Source organism: Hippocampus zosterae, chromosome 19 (genome assembly GCF_025434085.1).
Source record: "Hippocampus zosterae strain Florida chromosome 19, ASM2543408v3, whole genome shotgun sequence".
NCBI lineage: Eukaryota > Metazoa > Chordata > Actinopteri > Syngnathiformes > Syngnathidae > Hippocampus > Hippocampus zosterae.
Genome location: NC_067469.1, coordinates 3,223,296 through 3,245,616, shown reverse-complemented (window position 1 = coordinate 3,245,616; position 22,321 = coordinate 3,223,296). Strand labels below are relative to the sequence as shown.

At 44.7% G+C, this 22,321-nt stretch overlaps 5 protein-coding genes across 24 annotated transcripts in view; 2 read left to right on the top strand and 3 right to left on the bottom strand.

The window, feature by feature from the left end:
• Positions 1–149: 149 nt before the first annotated feature.
• bpnt1 (bisphosphate nucleotidase 1) lies at positions 150–3,285 on the bottom strand. 2 transcript variants are annotated; one of them, XM_052052578.1, is made up of 9 exons: positions 3,133–3,285; positions 2,501–2,622; positions 2,336–2,440; positions 2,065–2,172; positions 1,470–1,518; positions 1,190–1,281; positions 893–1,090; positions 621–726; positions 150–515 (listed from the first exon to the last, which is right to left on the bottom strand). In XM_052052578.1, exons 2-9 carry the CDS (start codon positions 2,618–2,620, stop codon positions 364–366), a joined length of 930 nt encoding a protein of 309 aa, XP_051908538.1. In that variant the 5' UTR covers positions 2,621–2,622; positions 3,133–3,285; the 3' UTR covers positions 150–363. The 2 variants fall into 2 exon arrangements, with proteins under 2 accessions (XP_051908538.1, XP_051908536.1); XM_052052576.1 differs by lacking the exon at positions 3,133–3,285 and adding an exon at positions 2,930–3,097.
• Positions 3,286–4,103: 818 nt separating this feature from the next.
• On the bottom strand, positions 4,104–5,155 carry saysd1 (SAYSVFN motif domain containing 1). Its single transcript, XM_052052594.1, has 2 exons — positions 5,000–5,155; positions 4,104–4,509 (listed from the first exon to the last, which is right to left on the bottom strand). Exons 1-2 carry the CDS (start codon positions 5,153–5,155, stop codon positions 4,189–4,191), a joined length of 477 nt encoding a protein of 158 aa, XP_051908554.1. The 3' UTR covers positions 4,104–4,188.
• A 132-nt stretch (positions 5,156–5,287) lies between these two features.
• On the top strand, positions 5,288–7,030 carry grcc10 (gene rich cluster, C10 gene). Of its 4 annotated transcripts, none has more exons than XM_052052600.1 (4): positions 5,288–5,412; positions 5,835–5,899; positions 6,138–6,314; positions 6,496–7,030. In XM_052052600.1, exons 2-4 carry the CDS (start codon positions 5,848–5,850, stop codon positions 6,633–6,635), a joined length of 369 nt encoding a protein of 122 aa, XP_051908560.1. In that variant the 5' UTR covers positions 5,288–5,412; positions 5,835–5,847; the 3' UTR covers positions 6,636–7,030. The 4 variants fall into 4 exon arrangements, with proteins under 4 accessions (XP_051908560.1, XP_051908556.1, XP_051908557.1 ...); XM_052052596.1 differs by having other exon boundaries at positions 5,301–5,419; XM_052052597.1 differs by having other exon boundaries at positions 5,343–5,415.
• Positions 7,031–7,172: 142 nt separating this feature from the next.
• Positions 7,173–12,386, bottom strand: LOC127592088 (cytospin-A-like). 5 transcript variants are annotated; one of them, XM_052052541.1, is made up of 12 exons: positions 12,256–12,384; positions 11,472–11,927; positions 10,884–10,957; positions 10,052–10,569; positions 9,878–9,959; positions 9,701–9,776; positions 9,519–9,623; positions 9,313–9,349; positions 8,893–8,989; positions 8,683–8,799; positions 8,534–8,593; positions 7,173–8,024 (listed from the first exon to the last, which is right to left on the bottom strand). In XM_052052541.1, exons 1-12 carry the CDS (start codon positions 12,284–12,286, stop codon positions 7,893–7,895), a joined length of 1,785 nt encoding a protein of 594 aa, XP_051908501.1. In that variant the 5' UTR covers positions 12,287–12,384; the 3' UTR covers positions 7,173–7,892. The 5 variants fall into 5 exon arrangements, with proteins under 5 accessions (XP_051908501.1, XP_051908505.1, XP_051908504.1 ...); XM_052052545.1 differs by lacking the exon at positions 12,256–12,384 and having other exon boundaries at positions 11,472–11,641; positions 11,707–11,843; XM_052052544.1 differs by lacking the exon at positions 9,519–9,623 and having other exon boundaries at positions 12,256–12,386.
• Positions 12,387–14,070: 1,684 nt separating this feature from the next.
• LOC127592078 (disks large-associated protein 2) overlaps positions 14,071–22,321 on the top strand; it is a 39,611-nt gene continuing 31,360 nt past the window's right edge. For 5 of the 12 annotated variants that reach the window (XM_052052516.1, XM_052052525.1, XM_052052518.1 and 2 more), the window contains exons 1-2: positions 14,074–14,398; positions 14,692–14,746. In XM_052052516.1, coding sequence (XP_051908476.1) covers positions 14,381–14,398; positions 14,692–14,746 — 73 coding nt within the window. In that variant the 5' untranslated portion in view covers positions 14,074–14,380. Of the gene's footprint in view, positions 14,399–14,478; positions 14,747–16,585; positions 17,927–22,321 lie in introns of those variants that run through there. The other 7 variants (XM_052052519.1, XM_052052517.1, XM_052052521.1 and 4 more) reach the window with 5 other exon arrangements.

The following is a 22,321-nucleotide window of genomic DNA, read 5'->3' as shown; positions in this document are numbered from 1 at the left end:
ACGCTTTACTGTACAACACTTGGAGACGTTCATTTTGTAAAAATTCGCAGATGTCTTAAAACCATTTACCGCTTTCATTAATGTTGTGTGGGTTGCATATATGAAGGAACAGACACGGGAAAATATTCAAGAACACAGGATTACAAAAATTGAGAGGAACTATTTACTCATGCAAACTAAGCTCACAGTTAACTCTCTACTCTGCATTAAACACAAAATACATATTAGAGAGTAACAACTTACTTCTGGATGTGGCCCTCATATTTTCCTTTGATGTCTTGATAAAACTCACCGTGCCGTCAAAGCACTACGTGTGATTGATGACATGAGTGCGTGCGATGTACATGACACGACGGACGAGCATCAGTTGGATTTGAGAGCGAGCAGCACCGACTGAGGCACTCTGCTGACGTAGTACTCATGGTTTCTGAGCGTTGCGAGCACGCCGGCGGAGTTCATGCGCTTCACGTTGGCGTCATAGCGGTATGGATTATTATGCATGTCCGTCAGTTTACCTGGAGGACCCCCGCCCCACCCAAAAAAAGAAAACACACATTAAAGTGAAGTCGATGAGTGCTGCTGAATGAATAAAGTGCTGAATGTAAAGTGACGTTTCATACCTCCAACGCAGCGCAGAAGAACTTCGGGAGCACAAGTGTCCCACTTCTTGGTTCCCGGACTTGCAAAGACGTAAGCGGACGCCTTGCCTTCAACGAGCTGGATGATCTGCAGACAAGATCACACCGTCACGGAACGTAATCGGAGTTCGTCGACTCATTTGTAATTTTTGATGACAAAAAGTGTTTGCTTTGCAATGAAATGAGAACTTCAAAGTCAACTTTAGAGGTTCTCCCGGATTGACTGTAGTGCCGAAAAATGAAAGCCTTCTTACCTTGTTCCCTGCACCACCCACTCTTAAAACCTCCTGAGGTTCCATCGCATTGACGCAGTCGGTTATAAGCTTGTTGCTATGTGAACGGGTGGTGGTCACAATGATTTTGTTGTCAGGAACTTCTTGCAGCTGAAATCCAAAGGCACCTAGCCCAAGCATTGCCCACATGGTTCTTCCCAAACGCGCCTCTGGCCCGAGCTGACAAGAGACAAGCATCTTGAGTGAAGCATCGCCAAAGGAGAGAACGGCAAAAGTTCACAAGAGGAGAAGCTCGACTGTTTTAAGTTTGCTCTGGACCTGGTAGTTGTAGAAAGGCTGGTTGATGACACCTGCGATTGCTTGGCCCGCGTAAGCAATTCCGATCAGCACTGTCACATTATCCAAGAGACCTCGAGTACACAACAGTGCAGTAATATTACGACAGATAAACACTTGGTCATTGAAATCATCAATGCAGCAATAAAAGATGCAACATAATTTCATAATTTGCAGTGAACATTGCACACACATTTAAGTTAGGGTTTGATGCTGTACTACCGATAAATTAAGTTAGAGCATTTGTATAAAGTGGACTCACCTTCAGTGTACTCCTTTGTGCCATCCACTGGGTCCACCCACACAACCAGCTAATATTTTGAGAAGACAGAAGGGGGGGGGGGGGGGGATACGTAATGTTCGCTAGATATACCAATTTTAACATACCACGAGGGCCACTGGTCATGTATTTAGACAACGGCTAAGTTATAAAAAAATTTCACAGAAATTGGAGTTATGCTGTTCTTTTGGTGATGAGCAGTGTGGTGGGACGATTATTTCACTTATCCAAAGTGATTAAAAAAAAATCTGGTTTATACAGCTTGTAAAGTCACAATCATGGTGGAAAACGTTTTGAAATAATTGATCACAACAGTTGAGCTGTGTTCAGTCGCGGCGCTTGGTGTGCATCAGGTTTTCAAATGTGAACAAAATGCACAATTTGTCTCCTTTACAAATAGTTCGTTTTACAATTATGACTCTGTTCGAATACATTTAAGCCCCTTCAAACCCATTGTGATGGTGTAGAAAGGCAACATCACAAACACTCCATTCATTTCCGAATACCACTCGGCCTAACTGTACATTTAAAGACGAACCCAGCCACAAGTGGTCCATGGAAAAGTTCTGGTTCTTACCTCCTCCTCTTTCAATCCACTATATTCGGATGGACAGACTTTCTGAAGGATTTCTTCTGCCTCCCCGTTTTCAATTAGGTCCTCTTTAATCTCCTCAGGTGGGAGTTCCTCCAAAGAGTCATATGAATAATGGTTATAGATCCATCCATTGTCTTATAGAGCTTGACTTTTAATTGTGTGGTGGGGGAGCTGGAGTTTATTACAGCTGACCAGGTGAGACGCGGGGTACATATGTGCAAAGCCGTAGCGCACATAAAGAAAGAGCACTCACCTCCTCGGCGATGATGGTGATCTTCGGGAAGCGTCTGGACAGTGAGGCACAGATGCTCCGCTGTACAAGTCTGTCCGCAAGTGTCTGCAGATCATGGGCGCCCTCCTGCATGCAACGGGGACATATTAGCCTCATTTTGCACACACTTGTGGATGAATCCCTCACCTTCTCCACAATGGCGAGGTCTCCACGGTTAAGCACTTTCCTCACGATGTCGCCAGCTTTCTCAGCCACAGTGTAAGCCGAGGCCACTAAGCGAAGTACCACAGCAGGACTCCCAGACATTGCTGGAGGAGCAATACACTCAAATGACTGAACTATACAAATGTACTCATACTTAAACAATACTAAAGGGTGGGTGGCCATACATCATTTAAACGTCACATATAGTATAGTTTAGCAAAACACACACCCTTTAAAATTGTCGATCACATGTGCGGAAGTGATATAACATTTCAAACAGACAGGCAAGAGGTTCAACAAACGCGTCGACTGACAGTTGTCAACTTGGAAGGGGAAGCTCGAATGCAATTTGCGTCTTCTGTGGAAACACTCGCACAAGAATACAGTGGCAAAGATTGGAGGAATACTTACTGGTGTGGGCACAAGCACAACAAACACCTTGCAATTGTGATCAAGTCTCGTACATTAATTAGAAATGCAGCCAGAAACACCTCGAGCCCAAAGAGGGGACAGTGAGTGACAAGATTGTTGCACCAGGGCGAAGACAATGTGAACGCACTCCACGGTGCTTTGTGTTGTCAAAAAAAGTACCGGTACTCAAAATCACAACGAACCACCAATTTGGTCCCGTTAACACATTAGGAAGTAAGAGCGCGTGAATGTTTGTCCAGCTCCCTTTCAGCGCGGATAATCGTGATTGTACGACAATGGGAAGTACAAGTGGTAACTCTCTTGTGTTAAACAAGCGCCTTGCTACGTGAAAACGCGACACTGCCCCGTAGTGGACATTTGATGAACGTCGATTCGCCAATTACAGATGTGTACAAGTGTACTGTATCATATCTTCTGTAAGATCCCAGGTGATTTTCAAGAGGCCGAGTACACCCTGGATTGGTCACCAATCGCAGGACAAAGAAAAAATGTGTCTTCGATTGACCCAATATTCCTGGAATGTGAGCCCAAATTGGAACCTAGAACATCTCCAGTTAGAGGCTGGTTTGTGCCTCAAACCACATTAAATTGGCATTTTAAAAGACTACTTTCAGAAAATGACCTTTTCTAGATAACCGCAAACGTGGAACACTAGTCAAGTCAACAGTATTTATATTATTTATTATATATATTATTATTTATATTATTCAGAGATTTGAAAACAAAGAGGATCTTGAAAATAACTCTAAAATGAATGGGGAGCCAGTGAAGGGATGCCACAGTAGGAGTTATGTGATCCCTCTTACGAGTACCAGTCAAGAGGCGAGCAGCGGCATTCTGGACCAGCTGAAGGCGCTTAATGAAGGACTGGCTGACTCCAAAGTAAAGGGCATTGCAGTAATTGAGCTGCTGACTTAAGATAAGGAGACAGGAGGCCCAAGTCTACAGGATGGAATGTACAAGGGCCACTGGGACCAAACAATATCACCTCTGTCTTCTTTTCGTTGAATTTCAAGAAATTTTGTGCCTTCCAGGTTTTGATTTCTTCCAGACAGGATAGGAGTGGCCTTAACGAGAAGGCGTCTTTCTTGCTCAGTGGGACATAGATCTGGCAGTCATCTGCATAGCAGTGGAAATAACTAATGGAAATAACTGTCAATAGACAAATCACATTTAATGACATTAAATACATTGTAATGACAATTCAAGTCAAAATACAAGTGCAATTTATATGCATTTCATCTGTTTGCATGGGGGCGATAGCCCATCTCCGCCTCCAACTGCTCCGCGGTGAGAGCACCTAGGAGTGGTTGACAGTCCGGGTTGAAGACGGAATAAGCACTCATCTCCCCAGGCTCCCGATCATCCGGGTCACGCAGTCCCTCGTACAGCCAGTAGAAGAGGGAGACGATGAAGAAGGGCAAGCCGAACTCCAACTCAATGAAAAAGCTGAGCAGGACCACCCAGAGCAGGACTTTGAGCAGGGTGATGTTGGAGAGGTCATATCTTGTAGACAGCCATCTCCCCCACGAGCTGTCCAACATCCAGTCGCTATCGGCCTGTGGGAACACAAGAATCCTCTAATTTTAGCCTCTCAAAAGGTACAGTATTCTGATGTCTGTTGTCCTTCATGAAGGCTGACGGGTTATCTTTCGTGTTTCATCAATGTAAGAGATTTGCTTTGTCCCTTTCAAACAATGTGCTGTTCTGATAAAATAACTGACCGATTAATCGATTATCTTAAAAAAAACCTTTTACTAGACACACTAGCTTGTTTAGATTTGGGACGCTAAGTACATCCAAGTCGTCATGGCAACGAATTGAGTCCGGAGGTCAGCAAGACAAAACACAGGATACGTAGGTTAACTACAGTCCTTTGTCCTTGGTGTATTTTGACAAAAGCACAACACGATCCTGCTTTTAAGACACTTGGGAAATGATTAACATTGTGAAAATGCGTCTCATTACATTGAATTTGTGATAAGCTTCTTGGACTACTTGAAACACCTGAAAAACACAATGCATAAGATGTAAAGGGACGGCATTCACCTCTGTTGGGGGGCCCAATGATGAATTTTGCTCATTCAGTGGAGGGCTTGAAGGCGCTTCCACGATTGTTGTGGGAACAGTGGCGACCACCTGCTCGCGACCGGAAGCCCTTTTAGCCTGTCGCCGAGCCCTGAAATCTGCAAGCTTCCGCTCCATTTGGGGGGGAAAACGTGTCACAATGTGTCAGCAGCCGCTCAAGCTTGATCCATCCAGCACATCGACACCTCCAACGTTCAGAAAGGTGCTTTGACTGCCACGTATCCACGTTTTAGTGACATTTCCGTGTCACCACTTTGACGTTTACTTTAGCCAGCGCGTCTGCCTGAAAGCAAAACTCAGTGTCGCAAAACGCTTGTCGCCAATCAGCAGTCTGTGCACCAAGCTTTTTGGCTTGCTTGCTTGTTTTCATCGCGGTGGTAAGTTGGTATGAATGCTACATTTTTAGATGTTTGTTTGAATCAATACGGCAATACGGCTGTATGGTCAAGTCATTCGTTGTTAGAGGAGGGCAAGGTTAACGAAAGATCGTCGAGGCATCAACTCAAACCACACCTAATTCATCCTGTTGTCATGATTGTTTTACACAATTTGCTTTACAAACATCAATGTTACACATTGGCTTTAGTTGGCGTTGGTCTGACGTTTTTAAATTTCAAGCATATTACACTCCTGATGTGACGTTGCCACAGAACAGATGACGAACTCGGTATCGTTGTTAACCTTGCGTTATCGACAGAATTCAATCAACCTTGCCCTCACTGCCCCTAACTTTAACATTGGATTATTGGGTGCACAATTCAAAATAATAGACCAATGTCGTGTGTTCTGTCGCTAGTGTCTTTACAGGCATGGCCTCTGCACCAGCACAGCAGCCCAACCTGACTGTAGAGCAGACCAGAGGTAACATTGACATCATGCATATTAAATTAACAACGAAAGGGAATTATCATTTCGGGTTGAAACAACATAGCTTCAGTTTCTTAGTGTCATGGTACTTGTAGTTTTTTTCACATAGTTTTGGCGTTGTTTTTCAAACGAAATTACTGAAATAAATGCACCTCTCTGTATTGTACTTTTGTGGTGCAGCTGTAACTGTATAGCCATCGTAAAGCCAGTTGTGTGTTGGTGTGTGTCTCAGTGGTACTCAGTGAAGTGATCCAGGCCTTCTCTTTGCCGGAAAACGCGGTGAGGATGGAGGAGGCGCGGGAGAGTGCATGCAACGACATGGGCAAGATGCTCCAACTTGTGCTCCCAGTGGCCACACTGATTCAACAGGAAGTCATCAAAGCGTACGGCTTTAACAATGAAGGAGAAGGTGAGAGCAATTCAAAATCGTTAAACACACATGACAGCCAGCATACGAGAAGTTAGGCCCAATATGTGCGATTACATAGGTAAACATTGTGGAATGCAATGTTTATCTATGCATTCTACTCCTTCTTGGAAAGAGTAGAATGTCAAAAATGGTTTTGATCACATGCCTGCTTATCTTAAAGGTGTCCTGAAGTTTGCCAGATTGGTCAAGATGTACGAAACACAAGACCCTGAAATAGCCGCCATGTCAGCCAAACTCAAGTCTCTCCTCCTGCCACCTCTGTCAACACCACCCATAGGTGGAGCAATTCCAGCCTCATGAAATAGAATAAACCAAAGGCTATGTTCAGACTACAGGCAAATGTGACCAAAATCTGTTTTTTTCTTCCTTTTTGGAAATACGAGGCCTGTATCAGCATCTGACCCGATACTGTACTTCTTTAAGCACTACGTTGAGTGTGATGTCTTTGCAGCGCATGCAGGTCACTTTGGGTCTGCAGTCTGAATGTAGCCTCAATGGGATGTCCACAAGATGAGTGTTCCCATCTTTGAAAGGCTTCATATCAACATGTTTAAAAAACTTCCACCATTGTCATTTCATGGATTTTTTTTTTTTACATGAACGTTTTTTGTTGTTGAATTTAAAAGAAGCATGCCCATTAACTCAATTTTCACATGGTTTTGTATACTGTATGCAAATAAATTCCATTGATGTATTTTCTTGGAGAAGTTTCCTTGTAAAGACAACTGAATGTGTCTGTCAAACTTTCCTTTTCCTCCTTTCAACTTCAAACAGTACAGATTTCAATAGAAATGAGACCACTGCAAAATAATCTGCCAATTCCAAAATCTCACATGACCAACGTCGTTTTATTTTCAATGTAGAACTTTTTTTGTACTCGTCAAATTAGGACTAGGTTAGGTTCACCTAATTGAGTTTTAAAACTGTCAATTTTATGCCGAGGGTCAATGGCCCACACCAAGATATCATAACTGACATAGTGGAAGCAATGTTGGCTATCTGAAGTCCATATTTAATTTTAGCAGTGGAACAGCATCACTGAGCAGCTTAAACATATCTTTATTCATGCATTACGTTTTCAGGGAACAACAAGACCAAAAAATAAATACTGACCCAATGCACACGTTCCTAATATGCTCCTCAGACAGATGGGATTAAAAGATATATACAGTATATATTTGTTATGTGACCATTACAGTTGGCGACGCTTTACGACCAAGATAAACAACACTTCAGTGCCTCTATTCCTTAGTCTCCTTTAAAGTGCTCATTTTTTCCCCAAATGTAGTGCAAAAAGTGATTCAAAGCCCACCCAAGCAAACATGAAAGGAGTTACAGTGCAGGTGATTGGTCAGTTAGATTCATGGGTTTTCTCGTCTTAAAACACAAAACAAAGAAAAGATACGAATAATAATAATGTGGTGTATATCAAGCGCAACAAACCTGGCTGCTTTTCTTACGCGGTGTGAGCAACATTACGAGGAAAAGATCAAATTAAACACAGTCTTCCTTCTTCTACTGGTGAAGTGTGTGGCTCCATAAAACCATATATTTGAGTCATGTTGCCGTCACGTAGTCAATACTTTGGGTGGTCGGTACCTCCATCTCAAAGTGATGAAATATGCTTTCCACGTAACACAGGACTTTGTGCCAGTCAGGACCATCCTCCTTCAGCATCTCTTCCACCGACTGACGCGCGGTCACCATGAAAGAGTCCAAACAAACACAACATTAGTGACTGGAATTACTGGACATGGTTGGAGACTACACATGGGCCAACAAAAAAAAAAAAGGGATATGAATGAATAAAGTTGATAGAATGACCAGGTTACGAAAAATGGGTTAAAATATAAAATGGTTGAAATTGGATTGAGGAATCTAACCTCCGAACAACACCGCACATCTATTTTCTGTTGTAGACAGTCACTACGGTATATATCCCATGAAAGGATTGTAGAATTTCCTTCCGCTATTCGTCATTGCTTCCGAGAAGTATTCAAACATTTTATGTTGCAACCTTGTACGAATGTAGAATGGGGCGCGTCTGTGCACGGCCATTTTCACATCTCTTCAGAGATATTAGATCGGATTCAAGTCTGGGCCCCTCTAGATCACTCACAGTTATCCGGAAGGCAATTCTGTACGTCTTTGTCTAGAATGAAACATCTTTCACAATGTTAATGTGACTAAAGCCTCACCAGAGTGGCTGCGATCCCAACAGACTCTCCTGTCCTAAAAGCAAGGTCCAAATTTTCCTTCTTGGAGGCGGCGGGTCGGACAAGAAAAGCACCATTTTCAAATTATTACGTCTTGTTTTCATTCTATTGCTTTCCTTCATGTCTCCTACCTTCGCCGCTGGGTTGAGGCTGTTGTAAGGGATGAGAGTCGGCAGATATTTATGATATAAGGCACAGAAGGCCAATCCATTCTCCCAACAGGTGCTGAAGTTCGTGATCTCAATGTACTGTGACCAAAATGTTCAAATGGTCATCCTTTGTTTGCACTGTTAACGCCACCAGATTGTTATTTGACAAGATACAAGTGTGCACTCCCGAACCCGATAGCCTTCTGTGTGACTTTGACACTGGCTCAGGAGGGTCTTTCTTCTGGCGCTGCCGTGACCCCGTAGCGGAGCACGAGATCCACCCGCAGGTCTGCAAATTGTGTCATCGTGTCAAAGCGCTTTCACCTTTGCTATACATCCCGTTCAATTTAATAGCCTGTCGGACAATCATCGATGGATGAGTATTCTCTTTGTTTGAGAGAAAAGGTGAAGTGTGTTTTTATTTGCTACATTACAGATACGGTGGTGCCTTGAGCATCTCCGTCACTTTAGGAAGTGTCACCGGATTTTTGAGTGGGAGAATGACATTTGGGTATTTGTATTTCTGCCAAACGTTAAGCGTTGAGTAAAATCTGACCGGGTCAGCATTTATTGAAGAAGCAAACAAAACAAAAACAAAAAATCAGTACTCACTTGATCATATCTAATGGCGGGTCTTCATGTTGTTTTCCTAAAAACATACAAAAAACAATCCATGTCACGCAAACTGCACATTGAAAGAGGACACATTTTGTGACACCAGTCTGAGAACTTTTCAAACACACCCTGTAGAAATAAAACACATTTGTTATGGCTCGTCTTCAAATAGTCGGGTCTTTGGGGCAACATGGACATATTACCCAGAAGTGGCTTTGTACATGCAGCATCCATTTGCAGTTTGGAGGCATAGGAGTGAACATCTGTTCTGGACAAAGGCTCAGAATCTCCGGAAGTCTCCACTATGACTGTAACAGGTCGCCAGATTCATTACTCATGTTTTTTGACAATTAGTTATGAGAGGAAAAAAAAGGACATCAATTACCCGTGTGACAACTTGACCAGCTGTCCTGGCGCTTTAAAATGTGAGACATTTTCCTCCCTCGCATTGGCTCTTCTTTCTGCCAATTATAAAAAAAATAAAATGAAATTAACTGTTAGCAACACGGTCTGATTTTTCAGGCGAATATGTTCTGTTCTGTATCAACCGAATGTGCTGTACCTTTGATTGTGGCAACGTTGAGCTTGTTTTCAGCGAGTTATTGTGACAGGAGCCAATAGGTAACGGGATGCGGGACAAACTCCTGTGGGAGAAAAACTTTCAAATTTTAGACTTGTACAGGGAACCCCGTGATGGGCAGCGGGGTTGTTGGCGGGAGCTCTAATGTGGACTTACAAAGATCGTTCGGATGACATCACAATCCTCCTCGGGTCACGGCCTCCTCCGTTTTTCTTCTCCAGCGCATCCACGTATACCTTCCCTATGCCCTTGGCTGTCAGCTGTGAGCTTGCAGATCTATTTGCGTCCTGCTCTCCGTAAGCTTCGTGCTCGTCTTGTTTTTCAACACTGTCCATGTCAACATCCTCTATAAAGTAGTGCATTTTCATCTCGTGACCCTCCGCAGGGTTACTTTTGTCTTCTGTGAATCTTCCATCCATTTTCTGCTGCTGCTTCTTCTTCTTTTCGAGCGAGGACAGTCGAAAGCACACGTCCGTGTGTTGGGACCGCAGACGTTCCATCTCCCGCTGCGTCTCGAGCTGCCTTCCATGGGCCTGGGCCAGCTGCTCCTGCAAACTCTTGCAATCCTCCTCCAAGTCGCCGAGGGCTTGTTCCGATTCCGTACGCATCCTATCGGCCGCGGAAACGGTCGCCAGCAGGTCCAACTGGAACTGCTGCCACTCCAACTTCTCGTTCTGATGCAGATGGCATAAGACAGACGCGTCATGATTTTTTAAAAAAAGCTTGTCGAGTATACTTACACCAGAGAGCTACAGTACGGCATCTCACATTGTCTGGCTTTACAATGATGACGACAACAGCACTTAGCCTGTGCGCCACCCAAATTGACAAGTACACAAAATGCACTTTTTGCAAAATCCTACTTTATCAACTTGTAACACTTGTGTGCCAGATAAAAGCAAGTAAATCTAAAACAAAAGATGCTATTGCCACAAGGCCTTACATGTGGAAAAACTCAACAACACAAAATTTTGCTGGCTGGACTCACATTTAACGTCTCTCGCAGGCAGTTCACCTCCTCAGCTAGTTTGTCTCTCTCTGTTATCAGCTGTCTGACCAGCTCTGAGAGGATGGGGAAAATGCAAAATGAAAAAGTATCAACGAGAGTAGACTAATCAACATCACAAAAGCCCCTATATGTTATTTGCAGTTCTGCATTTGCACTCAGGTCAAAGCAATGGCTTCGTTGTGTTCACGAAGGCTGAAGTGAGTTGAAAAGTAGTGCTTTGCTGCCATCTTGTGGAATCTATGGGAAATTCTAAACATTTTTCATTGAATTGACTTCAGCACATACACAAAACTGCTCCCACGCGCCCTCAAAAAAGTGCAACCAGCTTCAGCTCGTCAGCCCACCCAAATTTAATATTAAACCCAATTTGATGGGTCAAAGTAATTAACGCGACCTTGGGTAAAAGAAAGCCAATCTGCAAATCTCCCCTGCGAGTGAGTGGGTTAGGAAAAGCCAGACTTTTTTTTTGGTGTCCGGTTAAGAAAATGTCATCAAATGAGAATCCCTAAACGGAAACTGTGGACAGCCGCACACAGATGATCCGGCATCAATGAAAACATGGCCTACCTACAGCTTCGGCGGTGGCGTCCGTGTTGAGGCTGAGGCCCAGCGAGTTGCGATGACGCTCCATCAGGCCGAGCAAGTCTCGGCTCAGCTCCTCCCCGGACCTCTCGACCGAAGCCTGAGGCTCCAGCCCGCTGTCGCCATCCTGCCAGCTCTGCTCCAAAGGCCATGCCCTGGACGTATGTAGCGATGTCAGGCTGCGCAGACTGACCTCCAGGGCCTCGTCTTGGCCACTCACATTCGGAGACTTGACAGTGTCTAAGCTTAAGATGGCCCATTCGGAGGGAGGAGACATCTCCTGCGACCAGTCTGTGACTGCCAGGGAGTTGTCGGTGGCTGTTTGGAACGAAGGCGTCTGTGTCCGTTGGGAGGAGCTTGTGGAGGATATGGCCATGGCCATGGACATTAGATCTGCCTCGGAGGGCATTGCGGGAGTTGGGAAGAAATCCAAAGGGGAACCTGGTTGCAGGAAAAGCAATCACTGTGAAAAGGTCGGAAGCAAAGTGAGGTTGTTTTGAACAGGTTTTGTTTGTTTGTACAAAAGTGGCGGGTAAGGGGGGGGGGTTGTTGTACAAGGCCCAGAAAGTTTGATAAAACGGACATAACAGTTTTTCGATTATACAGATACTCTCTCTCCTGAACACACACACACACACACCACACACACACACATTGGCATTGAGTGTGAACTCGTTTTAAAAAAAACTTTGTACACCGGCAAGTTTATCGTTTGGGGAGAAAATCGGACAAAGGATTGTGTGCTACTTTACTGTGGTGTACTATGCACCTGCTGAGGAGCGGTAGTTCATATTCCCCATTGTGAAACAGGGCTTGAGGAAGTCTGCACAAGAGAACCAATCTAAAATGGAAAAACAAAAGTTTGAGCAGCGCGCGCGCACGCGCACGCACACACACTGACTGCTGTTCTGAGGTAAAAACACGCTAGCTGTTCAGCAAATGCAAGACAAGATGTGGCATTGTTAATGACATGGCAGCTTCTGTAGCTGCCGTTAAAGTAGACAGGCCTGAAGCAAGTGTCAATCAATATTCTAATCAATTTACAATGTCCTTGATTGACCTCATAGTGTGACGTTGGTGACATATTAAAGGCGATCACGTGCATCAGCTGGGATGACGCGCTGTTGTGCGAACGGCTCCTTTTCAATCCGATTTGGACTTTTGCAGAAAGCGTACATCAAGCGCGAACACTTGCTGGCTCCGGAGACCACAAACTTGTCGTTCCGACAACTCCGGAAGTGGATTAGAATGATTCAAGACGCCACAATGAGACTTTCGCACAGGCGTACCTGGCAGCTGCACGCGTTTCGCTTCTTGGAGCGGCTCAGGCGAGCGTCCTGCGCCTGCTGATCGTTTCCGGCTCCTTCCTCGGAATGCCACGTGAATGACGTGCGTCGTAGCTCGAACGTGCATAGAGCTTTATAGAGGTGCCGGCGCCATCCTGAAGTTCATGCGGGCTCTCGTGAGCTGCGCGATCCGCACCCCAACATTCTGCTGCTTCCTCGTCTTTGATGCGTCAAAACAGAGGGAGGAACTTTTCGCTGGTGCAGCAGCTACACATGGAAATGCGAAGGAGTTAGTTATACCATAAAAGTTTAACCTATTTGGCAAGTATGAATAAATAAATGCACACTATTGGATTTTTTTTATTCACGTGTAACAAACCAACTCCGAATAAGGAAAGAGACTTAACAACAATACAACGGTAAGCATCTCGAAATGTACTAAACGCATCCGTCCAGACAATTTATGCAGAGTTGGACTACGTGAGGCGCTCACGTAACACCCGACAAGGAAAATAAGCCAATCGGAAGCCTGAAAAACGTCACTTCCGGAAAGTTTTGGAACAAAAAGGTGAATGAAGGTAACAAGGAATTATATGGGTAGCCTGCTAGTGGTAATGCTGTAACTCCTGAATATCACACATGCATTAATATGAGACAAATAAAGCAGTTAATAAGTAGGTAAAAAGAAAATAATAATAATAATCCACAAATTACCAGTAAGCAGCAAAAGCTTGACCCAGAAATGGAATATTTGTGATGAGCTGATTGTGCCATGGCCATAGAAAGAGACACCAGCGTTGAAATGTCAAAATTTGCAGAAGCACAAGAATGGAAGCTGCAGCTGAAACAAATACCACACAAGTAACAATCAGGAGTCAAACACAGTCACGACAGCCTGGCACCCTCCTCATCATGCTGCTCACAAGCCTGTCACATGCTGCAGAGGGATGCCATCCCATTCTTCATCCACAATTTGTCAGCCAAAATGCTTGTATGGCGAAGGTTGCCATGTTGGAGGCTGGAGTTTAAAACTAGTGTCACTGGCCACAACAAAATAAGAGTTTTTGCTCTTTTTTGCTTTTTCATCTTATTCTGCTGCCCGGGCCAGGAGTGCACAACTCACAAACGTGTATTACATTTTAGGATTGTGCAAGGATACATTATAAAAATTTCAGGTACAGTTGATAGGAGTCCTAATTAACAGCAACATGGCCATTTCCTATTGAGGGACATTTTAGCGCGTCAGAGTTCTCTATTAATAGAAGTAGCAAAGAAGTTGTGACTGCATCACACTGTGAGGATGCAGACTTTGGGGCAGGGGGAGGGTTGTGGGAAAAAAATGGCGTCAGATGCGGTGGAGAGCGCAAAGCTTGGTACACAAAACATCTGGGTGAGCGCTGCACACATCCATGCACGCGGATGCCACGAGACCCCCCGCCTCCTCCACGCAGACTCCGCGGCGCGGAATCACATGCACGTTCCCCACGGGGATAACTAACCTCATCGCAAACACAGCTGGCGGGTGGGGGACCGGAGGGGGAGACATGATCGCCGCTCGCCGGCAGTGGAAGAGCCTCGTGAGGAAGTGACCTTCGCCGTGAATGGAACATGTCAGCCATGAAGAAGGTAACGCGCGCGAAAACGTGTTCTTGTTGTTAGGGCGGCGAGATCATGTGGGCATGAACACCAGCGAGGGGGGGGGGGTAGAAAGTTGTGCAGAACCTTGATATGTCACTGCAAGGTGTGTGTTTGTGTTTATGGGTGTGCGTGCGTGCGTGTCCGAAGAAATGGTAACCAGTTCAATAACATCGAGTACCCTAGTACAGCATTTCCACTTTCAATGTTTCCACCTTAAGCCAATGTACAAAAGGAGTGACTCAGCTGTATTGAACTAGTGTACATACGTCTTTGTGTCACAGGTGTTACCATGGTTACTAAAGACTCAGTGCTGCCTTTTCTTGGACAAAGATGCAGGTAAGATACTGTGATTCTTCGAGCAGGGTGAGAAGCAATGCGGTCTTGATTAATAAATGTGGACACAGATTCATTATGTACAGCAGTTGGGAAAAGGGCATACGAAACATGACAAATAATGATGCGACTGGTCTAAGAATATCCACGTTTTGAAAGATTTTGAGGCAATCTCATACTCCCGGTGCCAATCTCCTGTCTGTTTTTATGATCTAAAAATTGTCTTAGACAAATGCTGCTGATTCAAGTAACTGTGAATATATTTAGGATTTTTTTTATTTTTAATGTGCATATTGCATTTTTGTGCGTCTTTATGGATTGGAGCAGAAAGTTGAGTAACCATTTCACCCCTGAGGATATTCGGTTTTGAAACGAGCGGGATTTGCATCTATGCTGGCAAAATGTGTCACATTTAACCATCGCTGTAATTGACGGTGCTCTCGACTCGCCTTTACGTGTATTCTTGTTGAACACCCTGCGCTATTAGTTCCTTCACCGCGCGCCAAGTGCATTATGGGAAAGTCTTAAACCCAGCCTGACCCAAACAGGCCACGGTGAATCGATGACGCTGACCTCACTACAACTTGATGAGGGCGTTGGCTGTTGTGGTACGCCAAGACGTTTGAGCTACCAAAAAAAAAAAAAAAAAAGGGATGACTGATTTGTTCAACTCGGCAGAGGTCACAAAGGGTTCACAGGCATCAATAGAAACAAGGCGGGGGTGTCCTCTTTCTCTGGCTTCTTTTTGGGCAACCAAATTCTAGCTTACGTCAGCACGAAGCAAATTTTACTAGCGGCAGATGCTCACACACAAACAAGGTTGGTCTTTTATCGCCATGCTTGCCACCAAGGGGTGCAGCTCAGATTGCTACAGGACGGTTTTGATCAATATTGAGCAGACTCTTTCATGTGTGCAAGTGGATGGTAATTGGTGTAAACAGCATGATTGTCATACTGGTGCAAAAACATGTACTGTAGTTTGCCAGTGAATGAAAGAGAAATGGTAAACGTGATGTGAATTTTTGGTCCAACTATGCATCATAGATGAGTCGAGAGGTACGGTTGTGATTTTTGTTTTTTTTTAAACCTGTGATTGGCTGGCAACCGATTCAGGGTGTCCCCCGCCTACTGCCAGAAGACGGCTGGGATAGGCTCCAGCACCCCCCGCGACCCTAGTGAGGATCAAGCGGTTTGGAAAATGGATGGATGGATGGACCTGCTTGTCGTAAGAGATGTGCCGAAAATATTAACATTATTGCTTAGAGTGTAAGTGTAACAGTCAACTACAGTTTTTGGAACAATAAACCACAGCCAGGTAGCACCACTAGGTGGAAGTGTTTTCTCTAATAACAAAGTAGCTGCCTAGACCAACCAAAGTATCATTTTGATCCACAGCTTCCAAAGCTCCAAGAAATATGTCAATGGCGAAAGATGTGAGAAGTGGCAGCATGGGAAGAGTTGCAGGCGCCATAATATGCAAGCTTAACATATGCAGATGGTTTGGTATGATCGTGTACGATTTTTTTTTTTTTACCTGACACCTGACGTGTTTTCCACTCAGCGCCATCATAGTTCATCTAGTCATTGTTATGCCTTCAATATGCCCAGTCATATAACTTTAAATTCCAGCCACTCTCGGTTTTTCCCTGAATTCATCAGCCTCTTTTGTGCCCTGCAGCGCAGCCGAGCTTTTGGGGTCAAAAGACAATATTAAAATGGAACAAATATCTTTTTGAATTGATTTTAGGCCATGAGCGCAGCTCATTGGCATTCTGATTGAGTGCAGGTAGCACTCAAGAGAAATGCGAGTGCAGTTCTTTTGACAGGGGGGAGAGGCGGGGGGGGGGGGGGGGTCATGTAAACGACAGCGGATCTAAGAAACAAGGACAACACAAGCCCGACAGAGAAATGGGAATTCTTGACAAATGAAATCAATATTTGGAAAAAAAAAGGAAATAAATAAATGTTGGCAACATTTTCATCTTTTGAGAGTGTCAAACAATCAGATGATGAACTTCAAGTGCACATGGCACATTGAAAGTCAACAATGTCTGGTGCTCATTTGACATCCACACCCACATTTTTTTATGCGCACCCCTGTCAGTAATCATGAAGTCCTATTTTGCTGTTATTTCACACGGAAGTGTGTTTTTGGGTCCATGCAGCAATCACCCTTGAGCTGGAGTGAATCAAAATGTAAATTCAGGTTGTTTGGCGTTCGCAGCAATGTGTGCTGTGATGACGTTTTCTGCATGGAGTAACCGATGTTGTAGTGGTTTACTCGCCTGACCCTATCGATACTGGCTACCATTCTAGGGTGTAGTTTGTCTTTCGCTCAACGGAAGCATAGATAGGCTGCAGCTCATCGAGACCCTGAATATGTGGTATAGAAAATGATTGGATGGATTCCTGTATTGTTTCCTTTTCGATTAAAAAAGAAATAAAATCTCAACAGCGGCCCCCCCGTAGGCCAAGAAACAACTTCCATTTCTTTTTGTTTGCCAATACGCCATCTCAGTGATGCTACGTGATGTTGGCGGAGGCTTTATGGAGCCTGACGTTTTATGACACGCACAAATCATTACAGGGACACACAAGCGAGAACATCACCTGTGACTCATCACAAGTGCTAACAAACCACCACCGCCTCAACACTGAGACGGCACACAAGCGAGGGGAAAGGCATAAGTGCAGACTTGAGGGGGCACTGCGAGGAGGGACGTCAGCATGCATGCTGATGGGACTTGAAGCGCATGGCGCAACAGAGCTGCAGAATCCCGAATCCAGCACGATGCAGAATCCGCATCCTTGTTTTGCGGTGATGTGTGGGAGCCTGTGAAACAAGCAGCTCGCACTGCTGCAGTGGAGGAGTAAATGCGGAGCCCAACAGTGCTCCAGGTGAGCCACAACAGCCCAGCCCGGCACGCTGCTTTCTCCTCTTGCCTTTCCTCTCCGCCTCCTCCTCCTCCTCTTCTTTCCCCCCTCTTCTTCCTCCTCCGTCTATGCTCCATTTCTCCGAGGGCTTTGCAAAAACGGAGCAGAAAAGCAGAGCAGATATCCCGCTTCCCCATCTCTGTTCTTTGATGTGAAACACCTTCTCGGCTGGCCGCAGCTTCCCAGTCATCGTGTGATGACACACAGCATATGTGCTCCAATGCTTCCGCAACAGAGGCTCGCTGCACGGTAAGACCACGGCTCCTCAATTCCAGCTCTTCAGTTTTTTCCCTCCCGTGAAACTGTTGCAGCCTCAAGTGTCTGAATTGAACAGGTAGATGAGAAGTTGCACAGAGGCTTGTGTGTGTGTGTGTGTGTGTGTATCTTGATGTATGTCCACACCGTGTGGCAATCTGTAGCCTTTGGTTCTGGTGAAGAGGCTCCGCTATTCATTCACAAGTGTGTCCATACACAGTGTCTGTGTGTGACAGAATCCAACAGGGTGGGAGGGATTGCCCCTCGCCCAGGCTTCTCCATGGGCAACAAGGGGGGGTTTTAGCTGGACTGTCTGGCCAAACAGCTGACCATCATTCTCACTGCCACGCATGATGCCAACATGATTTGCTCCAAAAGAGCATCGTCTCATTTAACGATATTCAATGATTATGTTATAATTTCTTATCAATTTGGTTTGGCCCAAAGGGGAGGCAAATAACCCACAATCTCAATTAATTGTGACTTGATTTTCATTGACGAGAGAGGACTTTACGGTCAGGAGGCGATGCAGACGGCCACTTCAGGAAAATACACAGATTCATCTGTCCGATTTTAGTTAAGCTGCCGGTTAGCTCGTGTTGAGTGTGGCAGATCAAAGGCTGACGTGACCTCATGAAGGTTCCCACCCGTATCGTTGTATTTGAATTAGTAATGGACGATAAACTGGGATGCTGCAGTGATATCAAAATCAGACCTCCTGCTGTTTGAGAGGGCTTCAGGCGTTTCGGATTCCTGCGAGTGGGCGTCTTAGAGAAAACACTTGTGCTATAATTATGCATAAACTGCCCGCAAAAAAAAAGAAAAAAGTGAAGCTGAACTACTCATGAGCTGAAGCCATCATACATTTGGCTACAAATACACGTAGGTTGCAATAGATGTAACGTAATACTTTATTTTCTTCTTACATAAGCATCAACTTGGTGGTCCCACAGTCACCAGATCGTGACAATCTCAGGACGATGTCCTACTGTGAGTTACTTTTTGATTTCCACTCCTAACTGGCAGACACATTCACTTCAGGGTAAACTAGTGATCCAAAAAAATAAAAAAATCTTCAACATAGATAAGACAAAGTGACCAAAGTGTATAAATGAGGTCGTTGACATACAGAAGCTCTCAGAAGTTAAATCAGCGCACCCTGGCAGGCTTTTCACTACGATGATCCTCCAACGGCAACACAATCATTCTCCAAAGCCTCGTTCAGATAGCTCTGGCACAATGTTGCAGATTCTGTCAAGCGGCCACGAGAGGCTAAAAGGGACTACGTGGAAAAGGCTTTCACCAGGGAGGTGATTCCTAACCACATCTGTGTGCCCTGGGAGACCATCTGGTGCGGGCGTGGGAAACTTGTTTGTGACATTTTCGTTTGCGGGGATAAAATACAGAACAGTACGAGCTTTGGCTCAATAAAATCCGGGCAACTTCATTTTCTGAAGTCCTCAATCATCTCTATCAACTCGAGGTTGTGACACCAGCCACTCTACTTCCTGTCTGTAAATTTCAGGAGTTTGACAACTGGACACTTCTGTAAATGTTTCGTGATATTTATTTATTTTCGCTCGGTAGACGTCATGAAGCTTTTAAAGTTGAAAGACGTCAATATATTTGATTGTTTACAATTTTGGGATCATAAATAGAATCGGCATGTCTTGGCTCTTCTGAGTTCTATGGTAATCAATATTTGGTTTTGCAGTGTGAGTTTTAGATTAAAATGACTAACCACCGATTGTGGTTGATCACAGTTCACCACCATCTACAATTTCCCACGCACATTATCCATCCGTCCAAATGTTTTCTGACCAGTTGGTCTTCGAATGTGTGTTAGAAGTGACAAAAACTGTGTGAAAATAACCCCAATCCTACTTTTCCATTTTGATCCTCGCTAGTCCTCTTCGGAACATTACCATGTTAGGTAGTGAGCAAGGCTGTGTGGGGGCGTACGAGTGAGTGGAAGGGAGAGTTTGAGAGTGTTCAGAGAAGTCCGCTTCACATTTGAAGCACAGCTCATGATCGATATGATTGGCTGTGTGCTGAGAACATGCACGAAATGAACACCCTCTATGGCTTCTTTGACCCGAGTACATACTCGAAATAATAAAATAACAGGAAAGCGAAAACACGACTCGGAAGTATCAGCTACTGCTGAGCGTCACCTGCAGCGCGGTGGCCCAAGCTTGAATTTCTCACTGCAGCATTTATTTGTTGGCACAAGCCAGCTCCGTCATTGCCACTAAAACATCTGCCAACAAAGGGATTTTCCTGCATGACACCTCTGGTTGCAGCGCACGACCAACAAAAACAGGCGCCGACTCACTCGGCAACTTGGAGCATCCGGATCTGTTCCACACAATATAAAATACCCACTTTAATTTCATGACAGATATAAATATCCGTCACAGAGGCTGCTCACATTGATCAACTTTTACACACACAAAATGAAACCGACCACTGACTTAAGGCAAACGCATGTTGAATAGGAAGCATATGGCAGCTAACGAGTTGCTAACCAGCACGGGAAAGAAAACGTAGCAGTCCGGATTTTCACTTTGTCCTCCTCCTCAAGCAGCGCACGTAGACAAAGTCAAATGTTTGACTGCAGTCACCGAATATGTTAATTAAATGCGGTTTGCGAAAAGTTGTAAATATCAATATCACCATCACCACACAATTTCGGAGCTTCCATTCTATTTTTAGGGAGCGGGAGGAAACCCCTTCACCCAAGTGTTTGTGTGCGTCCATGCATGTTGTAGGCAAAAAAATCAATCAATCAATCAATCAAAAAGCTGTTGCGATTAAGAATACAATCACCCTCCTGGTGTGTGGTGCTATGCTTTGACTTCCCTAATGAGGACTGGATTCATCTTGAGTCTCTGACAGTATGCTGAGCAGGAAATGTTGCTCTCCATCCTGTTTCCATGGAGATGCTCAGAGAGCTGTAGCACCCCCCGCCCCCTCCTCCCTCCACCACCACCACCACCACCACCACCACCCAGCTTCTGCTGTACATTCCACCAAACAGTGCTGCTTCATAAGAGGGATCTGGGCCAGTGTGTGTGTGTGTTTGTGTGGGAGATGAAGACTGCATTCGGAATGTGCATATTTTCGTTGCGTTTCGTTGTTTGCCACGTGAGTGTGTGTGTCGCCTCTCGTGTCTCAGTCATAACCTTTCAATGTGCGTGCGGGATAGGCGCGTGTTATGAAGGCCGAATTACCAGCGAATCGGCACTATTGACAACGCGTAAAAGTTAATGTACCGTGTGTACTGTACGCGTGTGTGAGCGAGAGACCTTGTGAGTCAGAGGAACGGAGAGAGGCGAGGGCGTAGCGTGCCATCAGGAGAGTGAGAGGGTGAAGAAGGTCAGGAGTGGAGACAACGAATAACGAAAAGACCACTGATAAAATGGATGCCGGAAACGGTGGCTAAAACGTTCACATGTGGACAGTTAAAAGGGCCAGAAAGACATTTTCAGATGTATAGATCCTGTACATGCGTGTCTCTTGAGGTCGTCAAGATCTCAAGATCCCATCTCCACCATTCACTTCGGTGGCAGTAATTTGGAGAGATTTAAAGAGTAGCATACACAGCACAAGTGAGAAAGGGATACACAAACTATTGCCACCAGCTGCACTGTTTGAGTCATAGTCGCATTAATGGCAGCATCCAAGAAGAGCCAATTACCCCCCTCTTCTGCTCAATAGCAATCTTTTAAAAGATGAAACCGCTCCTTTTCTTCCAGTGACCAAAATAGTCAGGATCATCACAATATTGTGACAATAAGTACTTCGCAGGTGCTATACTTGCAACAAAAGCAGTTTTATCTTGAATAAACAATTTATCAGCAACCTTTTAGTGCTTTAGAAATTAGAAACAGCTGAAAGGGAAGACCACAGGAAATTGACTTCAACTAAGATGAGGGCAATGTCTTTAGCAAAGAGCAAACTTGCAAGTGGCGATACAATTTGTGGGTTTTGAGCATGGCGAGGAGGATTCAAAAGATTTTATGCCTGATTTTGCAGCACTTGAATTTTGTTTCTGCATTCTGTGCATATGGGGCAATTACTGTGGATTAATTTCCAAATTGTCGAAAAAAAATCAAATTAAATCCACCCACTCTTCTGCTCTAGTGCCCTTTTGCAGATGAAAAACGATGGCAGTCATTTGGGCTGCCTTCCTCCATGTTTTGCGAGAGCGTTACAATGCATTCACATCAGATCCACTGCAAATAGCACTTTTTTTTTCAATGATATATTTTTTTAACTAATGCCAGGCGGCTGTTTGAGTATTCAGGTCGCAAATGTTTATACTTTGGCAGAGGTTTGTCTCTCATTACAGAGCCAGACAAAGTAGAGAGTTTGCACTATGGGGTT

Excerpts from the sequence above, each read along its gene's own strand:
- LOC127592088 (XM_052052541.1), bottom strand. The coding sequence starts at position 12,286 with ATGGGGAATATGAACTACCGCTCCTCAGCAG. Across the intron at positions 11,928-12,255 it reads GAACTACCGCTCCTCAGCAG|GTTCCCCTTTGGATTTCTTC; the intron begins GTGCATAGTACA and ends TCCTGCAACCAG. Across the intron at positions 10,958-11,471 it reads CGCCACCGCCGAAGCTGTAG|AGCTGGTCAGACAGCTGATA; the intron begins GTAGGCCATGTT and ends CCATCCTCTCAG.
- bpnt1 (XM_052052578.1), bottom strand. The coding sequence starts at position 2,620 with ATGTCTGGGAGTCCTGCTGTGGTACTTCGCTTAGTGGCCTCGGCTTAC. Across the intron at positions 1,519-2,064 it reads GTGGATTGAAAGAGGAGGAG|CTGGTTGTGTGGGTGGACCC; the intron begins GTAAGAACCAGA and ends TCAAAATATTAG. Across the intron at positions 727-892 it reads TGGGTGGTGCAGGGAACAAG|ATCATCCAGCTCGTTGAAGG; the intron begins GTAAGAAGGCTT and ends TCTTGTCTGCAG.
- grcc10 (XM_052052600.1), top strand. The coding sequence starts at position 5,848 with ATGGCCTCTGCACCAGCACAGCAGCCCAACCTGACTGTAGAGCAGACC. Across the intron at positions 5,900-6,137 it reads GACTGTAGAGCAGACCAGAG|TGGTACTCAGTGAAGTGATC; the intron begins GTAACATTGACA and ends TGTGTGTCTCAG. Across the intron at positions 6,315-6,495 it reads CTTTAACAATGAAGGAGAAG|GTGTCCTGAAGTTTGCCAGA; the intron begins GTGAGAGCAATT and ends CTTATCTTAAAG.
- saysd1 (XM_052052594.1), bottom strand. The coding sequence starts at position 5,155 with ATGGAGCGGAAGCTTGCAGATTTCAGGGCTCGGCGACAGGCTAAAAGG. Across the intron at positions 4,510-4,999 it reads CATTGGGCCCCCCAACAGAG|GCCGATAGCGACTGGATGTT; the intron begins GTGAATGCCGTC and ends GTGTTCCCACAG.